Raw genomic sequence first — 15,836 nt, 5'->3', positions numbered from 1 at the left:
TTATTTTAAAATTATTTTGATGTATTAATATCAAAAATAATTTTTAAAAAATATTATTTTAATATATTTTAAAATAAAAAATATTTGAAAAAATAATTATAATTAGGACTCTATAGTTCAGTCTATCAATAATGTAACTCAGCTCGATAACAACGCAAAAATAAAAACCTTTACAATCCAACCATTTTTAAGAATTTTTTTTATTTTTTATTTTTAAATTAATTTTTTAAAATTAAATTTCAAAACATAAAATAACATAGTTTTAATATAGTTTTTTTAAAATAATATTTACCCAGCGCTCAAGCGGTATCATCAAAAACTAACAGCGGCATCGAATCACTTAACTTTCAAAGGCAAATCAACAAGATTCAGCATCATCCAGAACTCAAACCCCTTTCTCCTGAAAATTAAATAAAGAAAAAGAACCGTTCAGCTTCGTGCTTCTGTTAATTTTTTAGATTAGTTTTCGATGTGTGAATGTGAATTTTTCTGATCTGATAACGTAAATGGAACCATTTTTGTGATCTCCGTTATACAATTAAAGGACTTATTTTTCTTTCTGCTTCTGTAATCCTAGCGCCTCCATGGCTGCACCTTTCTTCTCTACTCCGTTTCAACCTTACGTTTATCAGGTATACGATTTCACTCTATTTTCACAATTACGTCTATATGATTGGTCGCTGATGTCAATGAATAAAATTTGAATGATGGATGTTGAGTTGAGGGTTTTAGTGTGGTTTGATCCCTTTTTTATGTTCATTGTCCATGGCTGAATTTAGTAGCAGAAGTGACTTTGTTACTCAATTCGATATAAATGTGATCTGTTTTTGCTAATTGAACAAGATTTTGTGTAAAATGGGATTTTTTTTATTTATAGAATTGAGGAATATTTTGGAAATTGGTATCGCTGAATTATTATTTTTTTGTTGGATTTTCTGACCTTTGAGGTTCTCACCTCATCAGCGAACGCTGATCAAACTATTATCTAGTTTTGTAAACTCTTCTTCCTGTATTAAGGAAGATTCTTGGCTGCTTGGTCTGTGAAGCTTTTTGGAACATGCTCTAGGTTTAAGTTTGGTTCTTCTTTGGCTGTTGCCTATCTCAATATGAATATGAATATAAAGATTGTATGATCAAAATGATGAAGATTGAAGATATAAGAATGCGCAGAAGAAGACAATAAAACAGTAGTGGTTGATGGGGCAGGCTGATAAAAGGAAAATGAATTCTGATTCGAAGAGAGAGTTTTCAAGTTGGTTCCGCTTTGCAACTGTTATGACCTAGGAAGTCCTACTGTGGTGTAATGGTTTAAAATTAATTCACCATTCAATTTATATCATTAATAATTTCAATAGATAGAAAACAATGTTGAGTGATTGGTTTCCACCTATTTCCTTTAGGCGATCAACAACATTAATTGGTGTGGATATGCTGTTTATTTTGCTAGTCCTGTGGGTATCATTCTTCCTGGTTTGGTATCATCAGTTCTGCCCACTTTATGAAGACTAACTTGATCCCAGGATCACCAATTTATATTGCCTTCTTTGTTGTTGAGAGTCTGTATTTTAATTTTGTAATATTACATACACTGAACAATCTCATGAGGGATAATGTAATGTAGAGTCATCAAGGTGATGTGATACCTTTCCAGATTATGGGGGGTGAAGCTCAGGTGGTTCAGGTGTGTATGATAATTATCCCTAGTTTGTGCCCCTCCTTTTTGGTTCTCTTTTCTAAATTTCTTCAATGGTATTGATTTTTGCATATTCAGATAATGTTGAAACCACAAGAAAAAATTGTTGCAAAACCAGGTAAGGTGATTGAAACTCGATTTTCTTTATGGCTTATACATATCTGTGTTAGCTTTTTTTTTTCCTTTCCTTTTTTTTTGTGATGAATGAATGAATGAATATCATTTATAAAGGAAACAGAAAATGTAGGAGCCAATCCCTACTACAAAGCAAAAGGCAATTTTTTTCATGGGTATGACTCTTAAACTAACTCCCAAATGTAGCTAACATTAACAAAGGAGGTTTCCTGATGGCATCTTTGCACATGTCGGTATTTTGTAATCTATTTTTAACGATAAAAACTATATTATGTACAATACTATCTGTTGATGATGATTGTTTAGAGTGCCACCTGTTTGTTTCTCTCTTGCCATATAAGATCGAGGCAAGCACGCCAGGATATCCTTAGGAGCCGGGAGAGGAAGGATTTTTTATTTCAAGTCGGTGCTTTGCCCAATCAAACATCTTTAATTATGAAACACACATTCCATTCACTATTACCATGCTGCATGGAACTGATACCCAAGTAAAGTGCAGGTGCTATGTGCTTCATGTCTGGGTCCATTGAAATGGAGAATGTTTTAATCCCTGAAAATGAAGTGGGTGTCTGGCAGTGGTTTTTTGGCAAGGCTGTTACTAGTGTAATCTTCCGTAATCCTGGTCCAAGTGATGGATTTGTTGGAATTGCTACACCTTCTCTTGCAAGAATCCTCCCGGTTTGTGCTTCTATTACGGGAAGTTCTGAGATGCATTATTTTTTATCCTGTGATGTGAAGCTCATGATCCCAAATTTATAATTTAATATGGCTGGCTGTTGTTTGTAATTTGTCTGGTCTGTTGTTGGTTTGTCTGCAGATTGACTTGGCGAAGTTTGGAGGAGAGATTTTATGCCTGGTAAAGCTCTGGTCTTTTTGTTTGTGTCCCTGGTTTTGCTGATAAGAATTTTCTTCTTATGGTATTAGTCATTTTGCAGTGAAAAAACTTAGATGCTCAAAGCTTCCATTATTTTCTAAGTAGAAGTGTGTTTTTCCCTCCTTACTCTTTACCTGCTGCAAATTTATTTCTTTGTGAAATTGTTGTGTAGCCAGATTCATTCCTTTGCTCTGTCAATGATGTGAAGGTCAGCAATGCATTAGATCACAGGGCACGTAATGTCATGCCTAATATAGAGGTTAGATTATTTTTGTTTGCAAGCACTCTCCACTCTGAATTTTTCAATTTTATCTGTTTGCTTTTGTTGACTGACTGTCATGGTCATTCAAGCAATCTTTTTTTCTGTTTAAACTGGTCTTATCTTGATCTTTCCTCAAGTCATCTGAATTTTTTTATGGTGATATTGATGCTTCTATAGGGGTTTTTGAGGCAGAAGATAACTGGACAGGGACTTGCATTTATTCTTGCTGGAGGATCTGGTATGCATTTTCTGACATCTCAAGAATTAGAAAGAACTTATAAAAGTGTGGGTCTTCCCTGAATTCTATATATGCAAATTGGATCAGGAACAGATTGACCTTTTAGGCTTATCTATGTGGTTTGGAATATCTTGGCAGGCATCAGTGTCCGGTCATGCTTGTTTGCAACACCCACTCACTTGTTTCCTTTCTGTTCTTTTCTTTATATTGTCACTTTCCTCTTCCATTTCTCCCTATTATGCTTGATCTTTGATTGTATACACTTTTCATGGACGTGTTTACTGTTTTTTCTGCCACACTAATCTCTGGATCTGTCCCCTTTTGCACTGACCCTGGGAGCTTTATGGCTTTTGTTTTTTGCCAGTTGCACAGAAAGTTCTTGAGGTGGGTGAGGTATTATCTGTTGATGTGTCTTGCATTGCTGCCCTTAATACCACAGTCAATGTCCAAATCAAGTACAATGGGCCAGTGAGACGAGCAGTCTTTGGGGTAAGTTGCTCTTTTTTATAGATTTTACTCTCTATCTCTCTCTTCATGTTTTTGTTTACTTTTGTCTTTGTTGGTCCAGGCCCTTAATTTTTAGTGATGTTGTGGACTTTCTCCTTTAGAGTGTGCTTGTTGTTCGATTATAGTGATCAGTTAATACTCACGGCTTCTTGCCTAATGTGATATTGTTAGTATGCTGAGTTGTGCCTTTACACTGTTGGCATAACAGAAAACGGATGGAGAATGAAAGCAGATAAAATCTTCTTCTTGTTTAGGTGTTAGCAGCAAATGAAAACAACGCAGACTTTTGTCTTTTTTCATGTAGAAAATAGTAGCTTAGTCTCTCTAATTTATACCTTATATAAGAGTTACCTTGATCTCGTCACCACGAAACCTAAGTGCTCATTTACAGGGACCAAACAACCACAATACAAAATAATGAATCAACAAAGTTAAAGATAGCTTCTTTGTTTATGAAAAACACCCTGTATCACTGGAGTATATAATTAACATTTTGCAATAATTGGCTGTTCTAAACTGTCTTTGAAATTGCAGGGTGACAATTTAGTAACAGCCACTCTAACAGGACCAGGCATCGTCTTTATCCAAAGTTTGCCCTTTCAACTGTTTTCTCAGCGCATTGCTAGGTAACATCATTTTTCAGCATGGCCAAAACGCCGATGTTCTTTCTTTGTTTGTATCCAGTGGAGATTGTTACGGTGTATCGATTGAAGAGTCTATTTTGATCTTTTCATTTTCGTTCATGCCCCTCCATTTGAGGTTAATCAAAGCTAATTACTCTCCATTGCAAAGCCTAACGAAGTTGAATGGTTTTCTGATTAACAGGGCAGTGACATCCCCAAACATGAGAGAGAATCCAAAGTTCTTTGTGCAGATTGCGATTTTCTTTTTCCTGGCATATGTTGTGATTGTATCTTCATTAATCTTGACTGATGTATGAACCTTTTTTTCTTCTTTTTCCTTTTCTTTTCTTTATTAAACCCCACATTATAGCCCTTAATCGAACGGTTTGCTGCGGCTTATTTAATTTGAGCATGGCCATATCAATGGGAACAAAGGGTTTTGAATTGGTCTTTCAGATATGTATATTTTGTTCCTTGTGATAGCTTTGGTTACGTTTTGTGACGAAAGAAACAGAAACAACTGGAATAGAAGTGATGGCAGACGACCCTTTAGATTCAACATCAATTATGCTCCAATCTCATATCCTCGCTGGTGAGGAACATTATGAAACTACACCGAGTTGAGCAAACTTCGTGTAATTGTTGAAGCTAAGGTTTATTTTAAAATACTTTTTTTAAAAATAAATATATTATTATAATAATATAAAGAGAGAGAGCTGAGGCTTGTTTTAAAATAAGCTAGTTGTGACTAGGATTGCAAGGCCTGGCCAGAATAAAAGGCCCAAACATGTTTGAGTTTGAAAGGTCATGATACAAAGTATAGCTATAAAGTAAAGCTAAAGTTTTTACATTTTAAAATTTTATTTTTCAAATTTTTAACCCAAAAATACTTAAGAAACATGTTATGAACCCATTAAACCTCTTTTTAATCCTAAAACATTCTCCGATTAATGGAAAAACTCAAAATAAAAATGAATTAAAAAAAAACCGTCTCAAGCCCTCATAAAACTCCTCTCTACGAAAAAAACTCACTCACTCTAAGATTGGTCTTTTTGGTGTTCAGAGCATTTTCAGTTAGCTTCTTCCCCACCTTTTTTTTTTGACAACTTTTTATCTCTTATTTCAATATTAGATTGAAAAGAAATAAAAATAAATAAATTTTAATATCAAAACATAAAATTCATAAACTTTAAGAACCAACTAAAATATGTAAACTGAAACTTCAGGAACCAGAATAAAGTTTCTATGTCTTTTCAATATCAAGTTTTTTTTTCATCCTTGTTATTTTGATTTGTTTTCAATTATAAAATTCTATTTCACAAAATTAATTTTTAATCTAACACTACGACATTTCTCAATCTTTTGCTTGTGCAAAAGCATGTGAAGTAGAAAAATCCACAAATAAAACTAGGCTAATATAATTTGGAAGAGCTCAATTAAAAAGAAATAAAGTTAGATGATCAAATAAAACATTTTGAAATGAAAAATTAAGATAGGAAAACATGATAGTTGTTTTATTGTTTACTAGCTATTTGACTTGTGCTTCATCAGGGTCAAATAATTATTTTTTAAATAAAAAATAAATATATAAGCTTTTTAAATATATTTTTTTACAACAACAAATTATAATAATAAATCACATACATTTAATTAAATAAATTGAGGATCATCTATGCCAATATATATATATATATATATATAAAAAGGTGTTAAATATATATATATATAAAAAAAAAAAGGTGTTGACAAGTCTATTTGACTTACTTCATTGCCGACCATATAGTTTTTTCTAACACAAAAGAACGAGTTTGTTGGTGTTGGTGTTGTGCTTTTTAACATCAAGAACAAAATATAATTATAAATATAAAATTATATGCTTGCATATAATAAAATAAAACAAGGATTATATGCGTTAATAAATATAAAATAGAGTTGTCAACATGTGATAGGTCTCAAGTTATTTTTTAACATGGTTGAAAAATAAAACAATGTTGTGAGTGCGTTTAACCGTATAAAATTCTTTTAATTAAAAAATATATAAAGGATATGTGTCTAGACATAATATATCTAAAAATATATGAACCGATAAATTAAGAAAGAACTACTAATGCTAATTAAATTCCAAAATAAAAGGAAAATAATTCTCATAAAAATAAAAGATAGATAAATATGATATTTTATTGATAATACTATCTATTATTATATATATAAAAAAGATAATTATTATATTTAACCCTAACCTTTTCCTTTAATGCATACATTTTTTTACCCTAAAGGTTACATTTTCTTACCATGAAAATAATATTTATTCTTATAAAAACACCATGAAGATAGCATTCATCTACATAAAAACATAAAAAAAATATAGATAAACTACAATAATCTCTTCGAAACATTAAATATATGGAAAATAATTTTTAAAAAAACAACAACTATTCGAAAATAGTTAAATAAACAATCTAAAAAAAATCAAAAGGGGTATTAATTTAGAAATAAATTTTAAAAAATAAAAAATACAAATAAAGAGTACAAGAAAACAAAATTAGACAAAAAAAAAAGGAGAGAAACTAGGTTTTGTCTGACTTGGTAAGTTAGGCTTGTGTGTGGACCTTATTTTTTTATTTGAAAATTTCATCGATTCTATTTTTTTTGAAAGAAAGTGATGGGATGCCGACTCCATTCTTTATTTTGCATGGAATGGTGACTGAAAAATTAGTGTTTGGTTTTCTAATTTAAAAATTGATTTTTAACTTATTTTGATGCAAAATACTTATAAAAAACTTTATATATCTTAATAAACTTGTATATAACCTTAAATAGCCCAAAATTAGTCCATATACCTAAAATCAACATGAACAAAAAACAATCACAAGCTTAGATGTCTTATTTTAAGTGACGGGAAGGCTAAATATGTGAGCTCTCCTTATCAAATGAAACTCATTAACATCAAGATCGATCTTTTTCGTAGTTTAAATCGGTGTTAATCAAGGCTTTTACTCCCTGCCATCAAAATATGATAAATTTTTCTTTTTTCTCTCAAACCGGACCTAAAAGAAAAGAAAATTAAAGTTTTGAATTAAAATTAAAATTTTAAAAATCAAATGGATTGAAAAAAGAAATTGGAAAGTATAGGACCAAAGTTAACTTTTAAAAATTTCAAGGTTGCCACCTTTTTCCTCTACTCTTTTTATTTTGGTTATTTGTTTTTTAACTTTTTCATTCTATAATAATTTAATTTAAATAAACATGATAAAATTAAAAAAATAAAAATAAAAATAAAAAAACTCAGCATACAATGAGTACATCATGTATTGAAGACGTGTTTATTATTACAGTAATAATGATTTTTTAAAGTATTTTTTATTTATAAATATATTCAAATAATATTTTTATTTTTTAAAACTTATTTTTAATGTTAGGATTTTAAAATAATTTTAAAATATATAAAGAATAATTTTAAATAAAAAAATAATTGAGTGTTCTCAAACAAGCCGTGAAAGTGTGTCCATTCAGCAACTCAATAGCAATTTCCTCAACGAGTTTTCTTTAATAAAATAATTTAATATGTAATGTAATAATTATTCTATGTTTTTTTTTCTTTGTAAAGACAGTAAAACCCGGCGAATATAATTGGACTCGACATATAAAGACGGGCCCTTTCGGGACGTTATCCAGAAGTCCGAGACTCCTAAACAACGCGTCAATTGGCAGCACACATAAGGAAGCGAGCCCCGAAACAAAGCAGTAAATGAATAATAAACCCGTGCAACGCAAGCAAAAGCAATCACCTCCTCTCTCTTTCTCTTTGCATACCCACCCGCACTCCCACGCACACTACTTTCACCCTTTTAACCACAAATCCGTAAAACTACCCTCCTAACTGGGTTCTCGACAAGCCCTAACCCTAACCTATCTCTCTCGCTCTATCATATGAGGTTTCGCGAAGAATCCCTCTAAATCTCTCGATTTTAGGGTTGTCGCAGTGAAGCTTCAATCAATCTCCTTCAATGATAATCATCACTGCACCCGAGATTGTTTTCAAGTTCGTGATTTTTTCTTGGTGATTGAGGATTTGGCGGCTGTTGTCTAATCTGGCTGGGCTATGAAGATTTGGATCAGTTGATTTATCAGATTCAATCATTTCCCACTGAAGTTTGACGATTATGGGGTTTATTTTGTTTTAGGTGCGATCTCTCAATTACCACTCACAAGTTCCGAAATTGTTCGATTGAGTTAGATTGCGACCGGAAGTTTCTTGTTTCAAGGATTTGATTGGTCTGATTGCACTCAAAGAGAGGAGCTTTGTGCTATTGGCTGGGTTTTGAAGGGTTTGCTGGGAAAGAGGCACGCGAAGCGAACGGTTCTTCTTCCGTAGTTGGTTTGTTTGATTGATCTTTACCTGAGAAGGATAGAGAAAAGGAGATAGAGAGAGTTCAATTTTTTGTACTGTTATCTTTTTTTAGTTGAATAGCAGGCCTTGTTTTTTGAGAGGCACGTTTTATTGTGTGTGCTGTTGTTTTGATATCTGATAATATTTTTTTTATTGAATTAGTGGAAAGAAAAAAAATGGCTGTGTATTACAAATTTAAGAGTGCTAGAGATTATGATTCAATCCCAATGGACGGTCCATTTATATCCGTTGGTACTTTGAAAGAAAAAATTTTTGAATCAAAGCATTTGGGAAGGGGTACAGACTTCGACCTTGTTGTCACTAATGCCCAAACCAATGAAGGTTGGTTTTAATTCTTTTTTTAGTTTAACTAGATTGTTTATCACTTAGATTGTCCTTCAATTAAATTACAAACCTAATGGCAATGCAACTCTTAATTCTGGGTTTTGCTTCTGGATTCGTCACTCCACTTTCTGCCCATATTGTTTTTAGCACCTGGATTTGCACACTGATGCACGTTATGGAGAAGGCTAGTTTGTGCCCAATGTATTCAGTTGCGTGCAAATGAGCTTTCTTTACTGTGGGCAGTGGAAAAACCAAACAAATTTCATGCTGAATTGTTTGTAGATGCCTTTTGGGGGTTTTGTAGATAGACTAACTTCTCATGACTAGGAATGATTGGTTCTACCAAATGGGATTGCATTTGATAAACTATAAGTTTGGTTTTATAATTTATCATTCTTGTAGTGTTTTATAGCCTTGCTGTTCCCTTGTTTCCAATTTCAGAGTATCTTGATGAAGCAATGTTAATTCCCAAAAATACCTCTGTATTAATACGCCGGGTTCCAGGGAGGCCTCGTCTGCCCATTGTTACAGAGCAAGAGTACTATCTCAAACCCTTAAATTCTTAAACGCTTGATTGAGTTTATTTAGTTAAGGCCAAGGTTTTTGGAAGATGGAGCATGAAATGTCTGGTTTGTGGAGCTGTCATAATTTATATCAGCCCAGACATTTGTAGAGTTCTTGTGCTTTATTTATCTGTGGAATATGGTTTAAGGGTGCAGTTTCCTCAAATAGGTTACTTTCATTGACTTAATGATTTAGACAGATCCTACAGTGCAGTGCCCACAAATTGATTTTCATTTTGTTTTAGCTTCTTGTTAAACAAATTTTCAGGGCTAGGTTGAGTTTGTTCTTGTTATATTTTGTAGGCCAAAGTTGGAAACTAAGGTGGAGGACACCCTTCCAGAGAAGAGTAGTTTTATGGATGCTGATTCATCTTCAATGAGATATGTAAGCTTGGATGCTGCCATCTTTTCCTTGAATTGATTTGGTAATATAGCAAGATAATTAGTATGAATTTGTAGTGTGTTTGTTATGTGTGCTATTTGATATTGTAGACTGAAGACAGTGAATGGGATGAATTTGGAAACGATTTGTATTCCATTCCTGATGTACTGCCTGTTCAATCTAGTAATCCACCTCCTGATGTGGCCCCTACAAACAAGGCTGATGAGGACGACAGAATTAAGGCATTGATTGATACCCCAGCATTGGACTGGCAGCGGTGAGATTGATCCTCAGTTGTGTTACATTGAAATCTGTGTGCTTTTACTATCTGTGGAGTTATTTGTATGTATATTTGTTAAATTTCCATTTCGGTTTGCAGTCAAGGTGCTGATGGCTTTGGTGCTGGTCGAGGTTTTGGTAGGGGTGTGGGTGGAAGAATGGGTGGGCGTGGTTTTGGTGATTTTCTTATTCCTTCTCTCGTGATTATTGCATTGTTTTTTGGTGTGTTTCCATAAAGCTATAATTTCTCTTTTCCTTTGTTGTCCATGTTGGACTTGTGCTAGTATTAACATTCATTAAAGATTGTATGTTTACTTCAAACATTTTCCCAATACACTGATGTAAATGATATTTTTGTTGAGGTCGATTAGGCTTGGAGCGGAAAACACCTCCACAAGGCTATGTATGCCACAGATGCAAGATTCCTGGTTTGTAATTGTTCATATTTAAATGAAAACAACTCCACTTAAACTTGTTGGGCAGGAGAGCAGCATGCAAACCTTTAATTTTTGTGTTGCCTTTATTCAGGGCATTTTATTCAACACTGCCCTACAAATGGTGACCCTAATTATGATATTAAAAGAGTAAAGCCACCTACTGGCATTCCAAAGTCAATGCTGATGGCTACCCCAGATGGCTCATATGCTTTACCTAGTGGTGCAGTTGCTGTTTTGAAGCCAAATGAGTAAGCTGATATCTGTTTTATGCTTCAGTATTTCTTCTCCACATGGTTTTAAATTAGATATGTTGGCAATCAAATTCATTATGAATGTCTAAATTTGAACAGGGCTGCTTTTGAGAGAGAAATTGAGGGCCTACCTTCCACACGGCCTGTTGGTGATCTTCCACCTGAACTTCACTGCCCCCTGTGTAAGGAAGTTATGAAAGATGCAGTCTTAACAAGCAAATGTTGTTTCACGAGCTTCTGTGACAAGTGTAAGTGCTCTTTTTTTTTTTTTCCATCTCCTGTATCACCTTGTATTGGAATTTCATTTGCCACCTGCCATATAAATTGTTCTACCGCAACATTAAATTTTCTTTGAATCGGCAATTTGGCAATACTTCTCCACCATCTTCTACCTCGATAGTTTTAGGAATGTCTAGTTGGCCTATTATAACTCATTTTATTTCTTTATTTCAGTATTTAGAGTATTCTTACATGAAGTTACCGCCCTTTTCTGTTTAATACAGGTATAAGAGATTACATTATCTCAAAGTCGAAGTGTGTATGTGGGGTATCAAATGTCCTTGCAGATGATCTTCTTCCTAACAAGACTCTCAGGGATACAATCAATCGTATTTTGGAGTCTGGTAACAGTAGTGCTGAAAATGTAGGAAGCGCCTTTCAAGTTCAAGGTTTGTGCATGTGTTTGTTTTGTTTTAGTTGCATAAATTTTCTGCCAATTCAATTATATGCATGATTAATTTCATTCAAACTTTCTAAGTTTAGATATGGAGTCTGCACGCTGTCCACCTCCAAAGATTCCATCACCCACACAGTCTGCTGCATCTAAGGGAGAACATAAGCCATCTCCTGCTAATGAAGAATCTCCAATTTTAAACAAGGAAATAGCTGATGAGGAGAAGCCTCTTATTGCTTCTCAGCAAGTCCCTGAGAAAGTGAGGACTGCTAAAGCTGTGGATGTATCTGAGGCTACACATGAATCAATAAGTGTGAAGGAGCCAGCATCACAAGGAAGTGCTCCACTGGCTGAGGAAGAAGTGCAGCAGAAGCTGGCTCCTGGTGAGGCAGGTAATGGCCAATCTTTATATATGCATTTATTGTTGTTGTCATTAGGGCGTTATCGAATCCTCTGTTTTCTCTTAATTTAACTTAGAAAAGACACATGAGAATGGCTTAATTGACTGTGACTTTTGCTTTGTCAGGGAAGAAAAAGAAAAAGAAGAAAGTTCGCATGCCTCCGAATGGTATATTGGTTGCTTTCTTTAGTTTTTCCTGGATAAATGGGTTCCGCAACTATGGTTTCATACATAATGGCTGATTAAATTTTTTTTGGATTAGTGATATGTTCTTTATTCTAGGCTTGGTGTATTTGTATTGTTTTCAATTTGTAATTAATTATTGGTGACAATATTTATGATTCCCTCGATGATGGTGACAATATTTATGATTCCCTCGATGAATGTAATGTATCACAGATTTGTGGAAAGCTTCTCAGGATCTTGCTGCTGAGAGCTTTATGATGCCCATGGGTCCCTCTGCCTTTAATCCATATTGGAGTGGCATGCAGACTGGAATGGAAGGATACATGGCTCCTTATCCAGGTCCAATGCCCTTTATGGGTTATGGATTAAGCCCTTTGGATATTCCATTTGGGGGAGTTATGCCTCCAGATCCTTTTGGTGCCCAGAGTTATATGATGCCTGCTGTTCCACCTCAGAGGTACACAATTCTGCATTCTGGTTATTTTTCTCGTCTTGTTTCTGCAAGCTGACAAACTTACTTGGAATTTTCTTATCTCCCAACTGCTGTAGGGATCTTGCTGAATTTGGAATGAACATGAATCTCAGACCTCCTCTAATGAGCAGGGAGGAATTTGAGGCCCGCAAAGCTGATGTAAGGAGGCGACGTGAAAATGAGAGGCGAGCTGAAAGGTAATATTACTGCTTCTCATTATTTCCTAGTGGTTTAAGAAATGATGTAACATTTCTTGTGTTAAATTGCATGGTTCTTAAACCATTATATTAAATATCAGACCTGTTGCTTGTGCTTAATATGATACCCCCACCCCCAAAAACACTTGTGTGCATTCACATCCACCCCAAACCCTTGGGTGGCTTTGTAAAATATGTTATAATCAGCTCATTTTGGAGTTCAATGATCATGTGACTCAACCAGTTAAACCACCAACCCCCCCCACCCCCCCGGTTATCCCTGTGATCTCATTTTTTGTCCATTTAATCATATTCTTGTTAATGTCTAAATAATTCTCTTTCCATAGGGAGTTTTCCAGAGATTGGGATCCAGGTAGGGAAGTGAGCGGCGGCGGTGATGTTTCTTCAATGAAATCTGTATGTCTTTTATGATTGTTTGGATTTCTCTTTATTATCTATTTCTGTACTGCATCAGGTACCTTCCATGGTGTTGAACAACCGTTTAGCCAGAACACACTTTTGTCTTCTCAATGCTAGAAAAAATAATTGGTTATTATTATTTTACTGGGGTTTCTGAGTCCTTCCTCAACTTGAAAAAAAATCCTCATTTTACTCTCCATTTTCAGATGAACTACCTGGAGTTAGAACCTGAAATTAACACCAAAGCCAACCCAGTTTTTGAATTTTCATGGTTCCCCGAGACTTTTTATTGGATTTGTTGCCATTCCCCTCTTCCATCTCATGCCTTCCATGCAAATTTTGTAAATCAGTCTTTCTGGATTTGCTGGCACCACGTCCTAGAACAGAGCAATTCACTCTCCCCAATAAGGGTGACTCTGCTTCTATTTCTGCATTTGTTGTTTTATTGATGTTTTTTTTGACAGAACAGTATAAATTCTTTTCCGTTAATTATTTGGAGTTGAGTAAATATTTTCTTGGTTTTTTTTCCAGTAATAGTTAAAGATGAGCACTAAAAACCCGAATCTATAGTTGAAAAATAAAGAGTACCATTGAATTCATGCCCCTTTTCAGCCTTAATTTTCAGGGATAGAAGTTTTGGTACGAGAAATTGATTGCTGTGCAGTTTTTTTTTTTTTTGCTGTAGTATAGAATAATAATTAATAAAACTAAGAGCTTTTTGTCTCGGCCGGGGGGAAGGGTTTTTTGATGAGTATAAATTTTAATAAAGCACTGCATGTATCATTAATAATGAAAAAGAAGAAGAATATTAAAAACTAACCAGGAGTTGTTTTTTCTTATATCTTAATACCAAAAATGAAATGAAAGAGAGGCGATATTCTAATAGTTATTCCTTGTCTGTTGGTGAAGAAGTCAATACCACAATCCAGTGCCAGCAGCGATCCCCGTCATCATCGTCGAAGGTCTGAGAGATTATCACCGGAGCGTTCAGCCCGTGAGATTGACCCATTACCACCACGCCCTTCTAAAAGAAAGTCAGACCGCCATGAACACGGTGATAGAGATGCTGATGACTTTGATTACCGTGAGCGGGACCGTGACCACCGCCACCGCCACCGTTCAGAATCCTCATCCAAAGCTGTATCTGAGACTACCACTAAACCCCCTTCTACAACAGTAACAGACCGCAAGCAAAAGGTCAGTGTGTTCTCTCGCATTAGCTTTCCAGCAGAAGGAGAACCCACCAGTAAGAAGCGCAAGGTATCATCCTCTAGTGAAGCAGCACCAGCAGCTACTGGTGGTGGTAGCCCTTTGTCTTCTAAACATCACAAGTCATCGTCACCAGTTAATAATGGCTATTATGATGACTACAAGTCATCTTCTGTGAAGACCAGAAAGAGCAGTAGCAGTGTTGCTGCCACGGCCACCATGGACTACGAGTCCAGTGATGATGACAGGCACTTCAAGAGGAAACCCTCTAGGTATGAGCCATCACCTCCTCCTCCAGCAGAGTGGGAGGAGGATGTTAAGCATTCAAGAAGAGATAAGGACCGGAAGCATAGATAAGGGAAGATTGTCCTTTTAGATTCCATGCGGTCCTGTTTTTAAGGAAAATGAAAGCAGTGGGAGCTGCTGTCTTCCTGTTACTGGAGCAAGGTGGAGCTGTATTAGCTGCTGCTGATGGAACCTCTCTCGAAAAAGGTGGAAATATGTGGAAGTCTGCCCAGCGAGTGAGCGATTGTACATCGAATAAAATGCTTTTAAATATCAAAATGGGAGATACAACTGTCAACTATGGCTTGTGAAATTGTAACAACCAACTCATAATTTTGAGTTCTTCCACTCCATTCTTAAGTGTATGTAACTAAACAAAACCAAATTCCTTCCAATTTCATCCTCTTTTTAGTTGACTTTTTATTCATTTTGTATTTTTCTGCTCTTTATTTTTGCTATCATTTAAACTTACAACCGCTGCTGTAGTTCTTATCAATCTTTTCATCCACTTCTCTCTGGTTTTTTCTCTCTTCCTTTTTAGTGTATCTTGCTCCTCGAAAGTAGATGATAGGATGAACTTCTCGCTGTGTTTTTGAAATAGCTCCCTAACTTTACTTGTGCTCTCAGCAGGCTCTTCCACGAATACGGATTCTTCTTTCCTCGATTAAAAACTGGGCCTCCTTTTCTAACGAAAAAGGGGTCTCGTTGCCTTGTGGGAAAATAAAAATGACAATACTAAATTAAATGAACAATTCAAATTTGGAAAAACAATTTCCTCCAATAATCAATGCAATGAAATCAAGGGATTTCTTGAGCAGTGATCATCAGCTGGATGATCATAACCAAAACAAAGAAGTTTGGGAATTAGCGTTCATCCGTGCTCTATGTTTACAGGACTCGATAAGAGTGAAACAATCCAATGGATAATCAATCTGCCTTGCGAGCCCGTTCGGAAATGAGTTTGCGTTTGTTTATTTTTCTCAACCATGAAAATATAGTCTTTGGTTCATTATAA

At 34.9% G+C, this 15,836-nt stretch overlaps 2 protein-coding genes across 4 annotated transcripts; both read left to right on the top strand.

The window, feature by feature from the left end:
• Nucleotides 1–313: 313 nt before the first annotated feature.
• LOC105130889 (uncharacterized) lies at nucleotides 314–4,787 on the top strand. The gene is made up of 10 exons (XM_011033616.1): nucleotides 314–632; nucleotides 1,622–1,681; nucleotides 1,772–1,811; nucleotides 2,328–2,506; nucleotides 2,646–2,684; nucleotides 2,875–2,961; nucleotides 3,142–3,202; nucleotides 3,567–3,691; nucleotides 4,244–4,335; nucleotides 4,535–4,787. Exons 1-10 carry the CDS (start codon nucleotides 585–587, stop codon nucleotides 4,647–4,649), a joined length of 846 nt encoding a protein of 281 aa, XP_011031918.1. The 5' UTR covers nucleotides 314–584; the 3' UTR covers nucleotides 4,650–4,787.
• Nucleotides 4,788–8,041: 3,254 nt separating this feature from the next.
• LOC105130884 (DWNN domain, a CCHC-type zinc finger) lies at nucleotides 8,042–15,244 on the top strand. 3 transcript variants are annotated; one of them, XM_011033605.1, is made up of 15 exons: nucleotides 8,042–9,064; nucleotides 9,509–9,605; nucleotides 9,934–10,015; nucleotides 10,123–10,289; nucleotides 10,392–10,468; nucleotides 10,654–10,719; nucleotides 10,820–10,976; nucleotides 11,079–11,227; nucleotides 11,483–11,647; nucleotides 11,742–12,044; nucleotides 12,179–12,220; nucleotides 12,452–12,695; nucleotides 12,788–12,907; nucleotides 13,255–13,324; nucleotides 14,240–15,244. In XM_011033605.1, the coding sequence occupies exons 1-15, from the start codon at nucleotides 8,899–8,901 to the stop codon at nucleotides 14,891–14,893; spliced, it is 2,559 nt and encodes an 852-aa protein (XP_011031907.1). In that variant the 5' UTR covers nucleotides 8,042–8,898; the 3' UTR covers nucleotides 14,894–15,244. The 3 variants fall into 3 exon arrangements, with proteins under 3 accessions (XP_011031907.1, XP_011031906.1, XP_011031908.1); XM_011033604.1 differs by having other exon boundaries at nucleotides 8,043–9,064; nucleotides 14,237–15,244; XM_011033606.1 differs by having other exon boundaries at nucleotides 8,044–9,064; nucleotides 10,663–10,719; nucleotides 14,237–15,244.
• Nucleotides 15,245–15,836: the final 592 nt, after the last annotated feature.

Source organism: Populus euphratica, unplaced genomic scaffold, assembly GCF_000495115.2.
Source record: "Populus euphratica unplaced genomic scaffold, PopEup_1.0 scaffold43.1, whole genome shotgun sequence".
NCBI classification, from domain to species: Eukaryota; Viridiplantae; Streptophyta; class Magnoliopsida; order Malpighiales; family Salicaceae; genus Populus; species Populus euphratica.
Note: the sequence above shows the minus strand (reverse complement) of the source record. Positions and strands in the feature narration are given on the sequence as shown.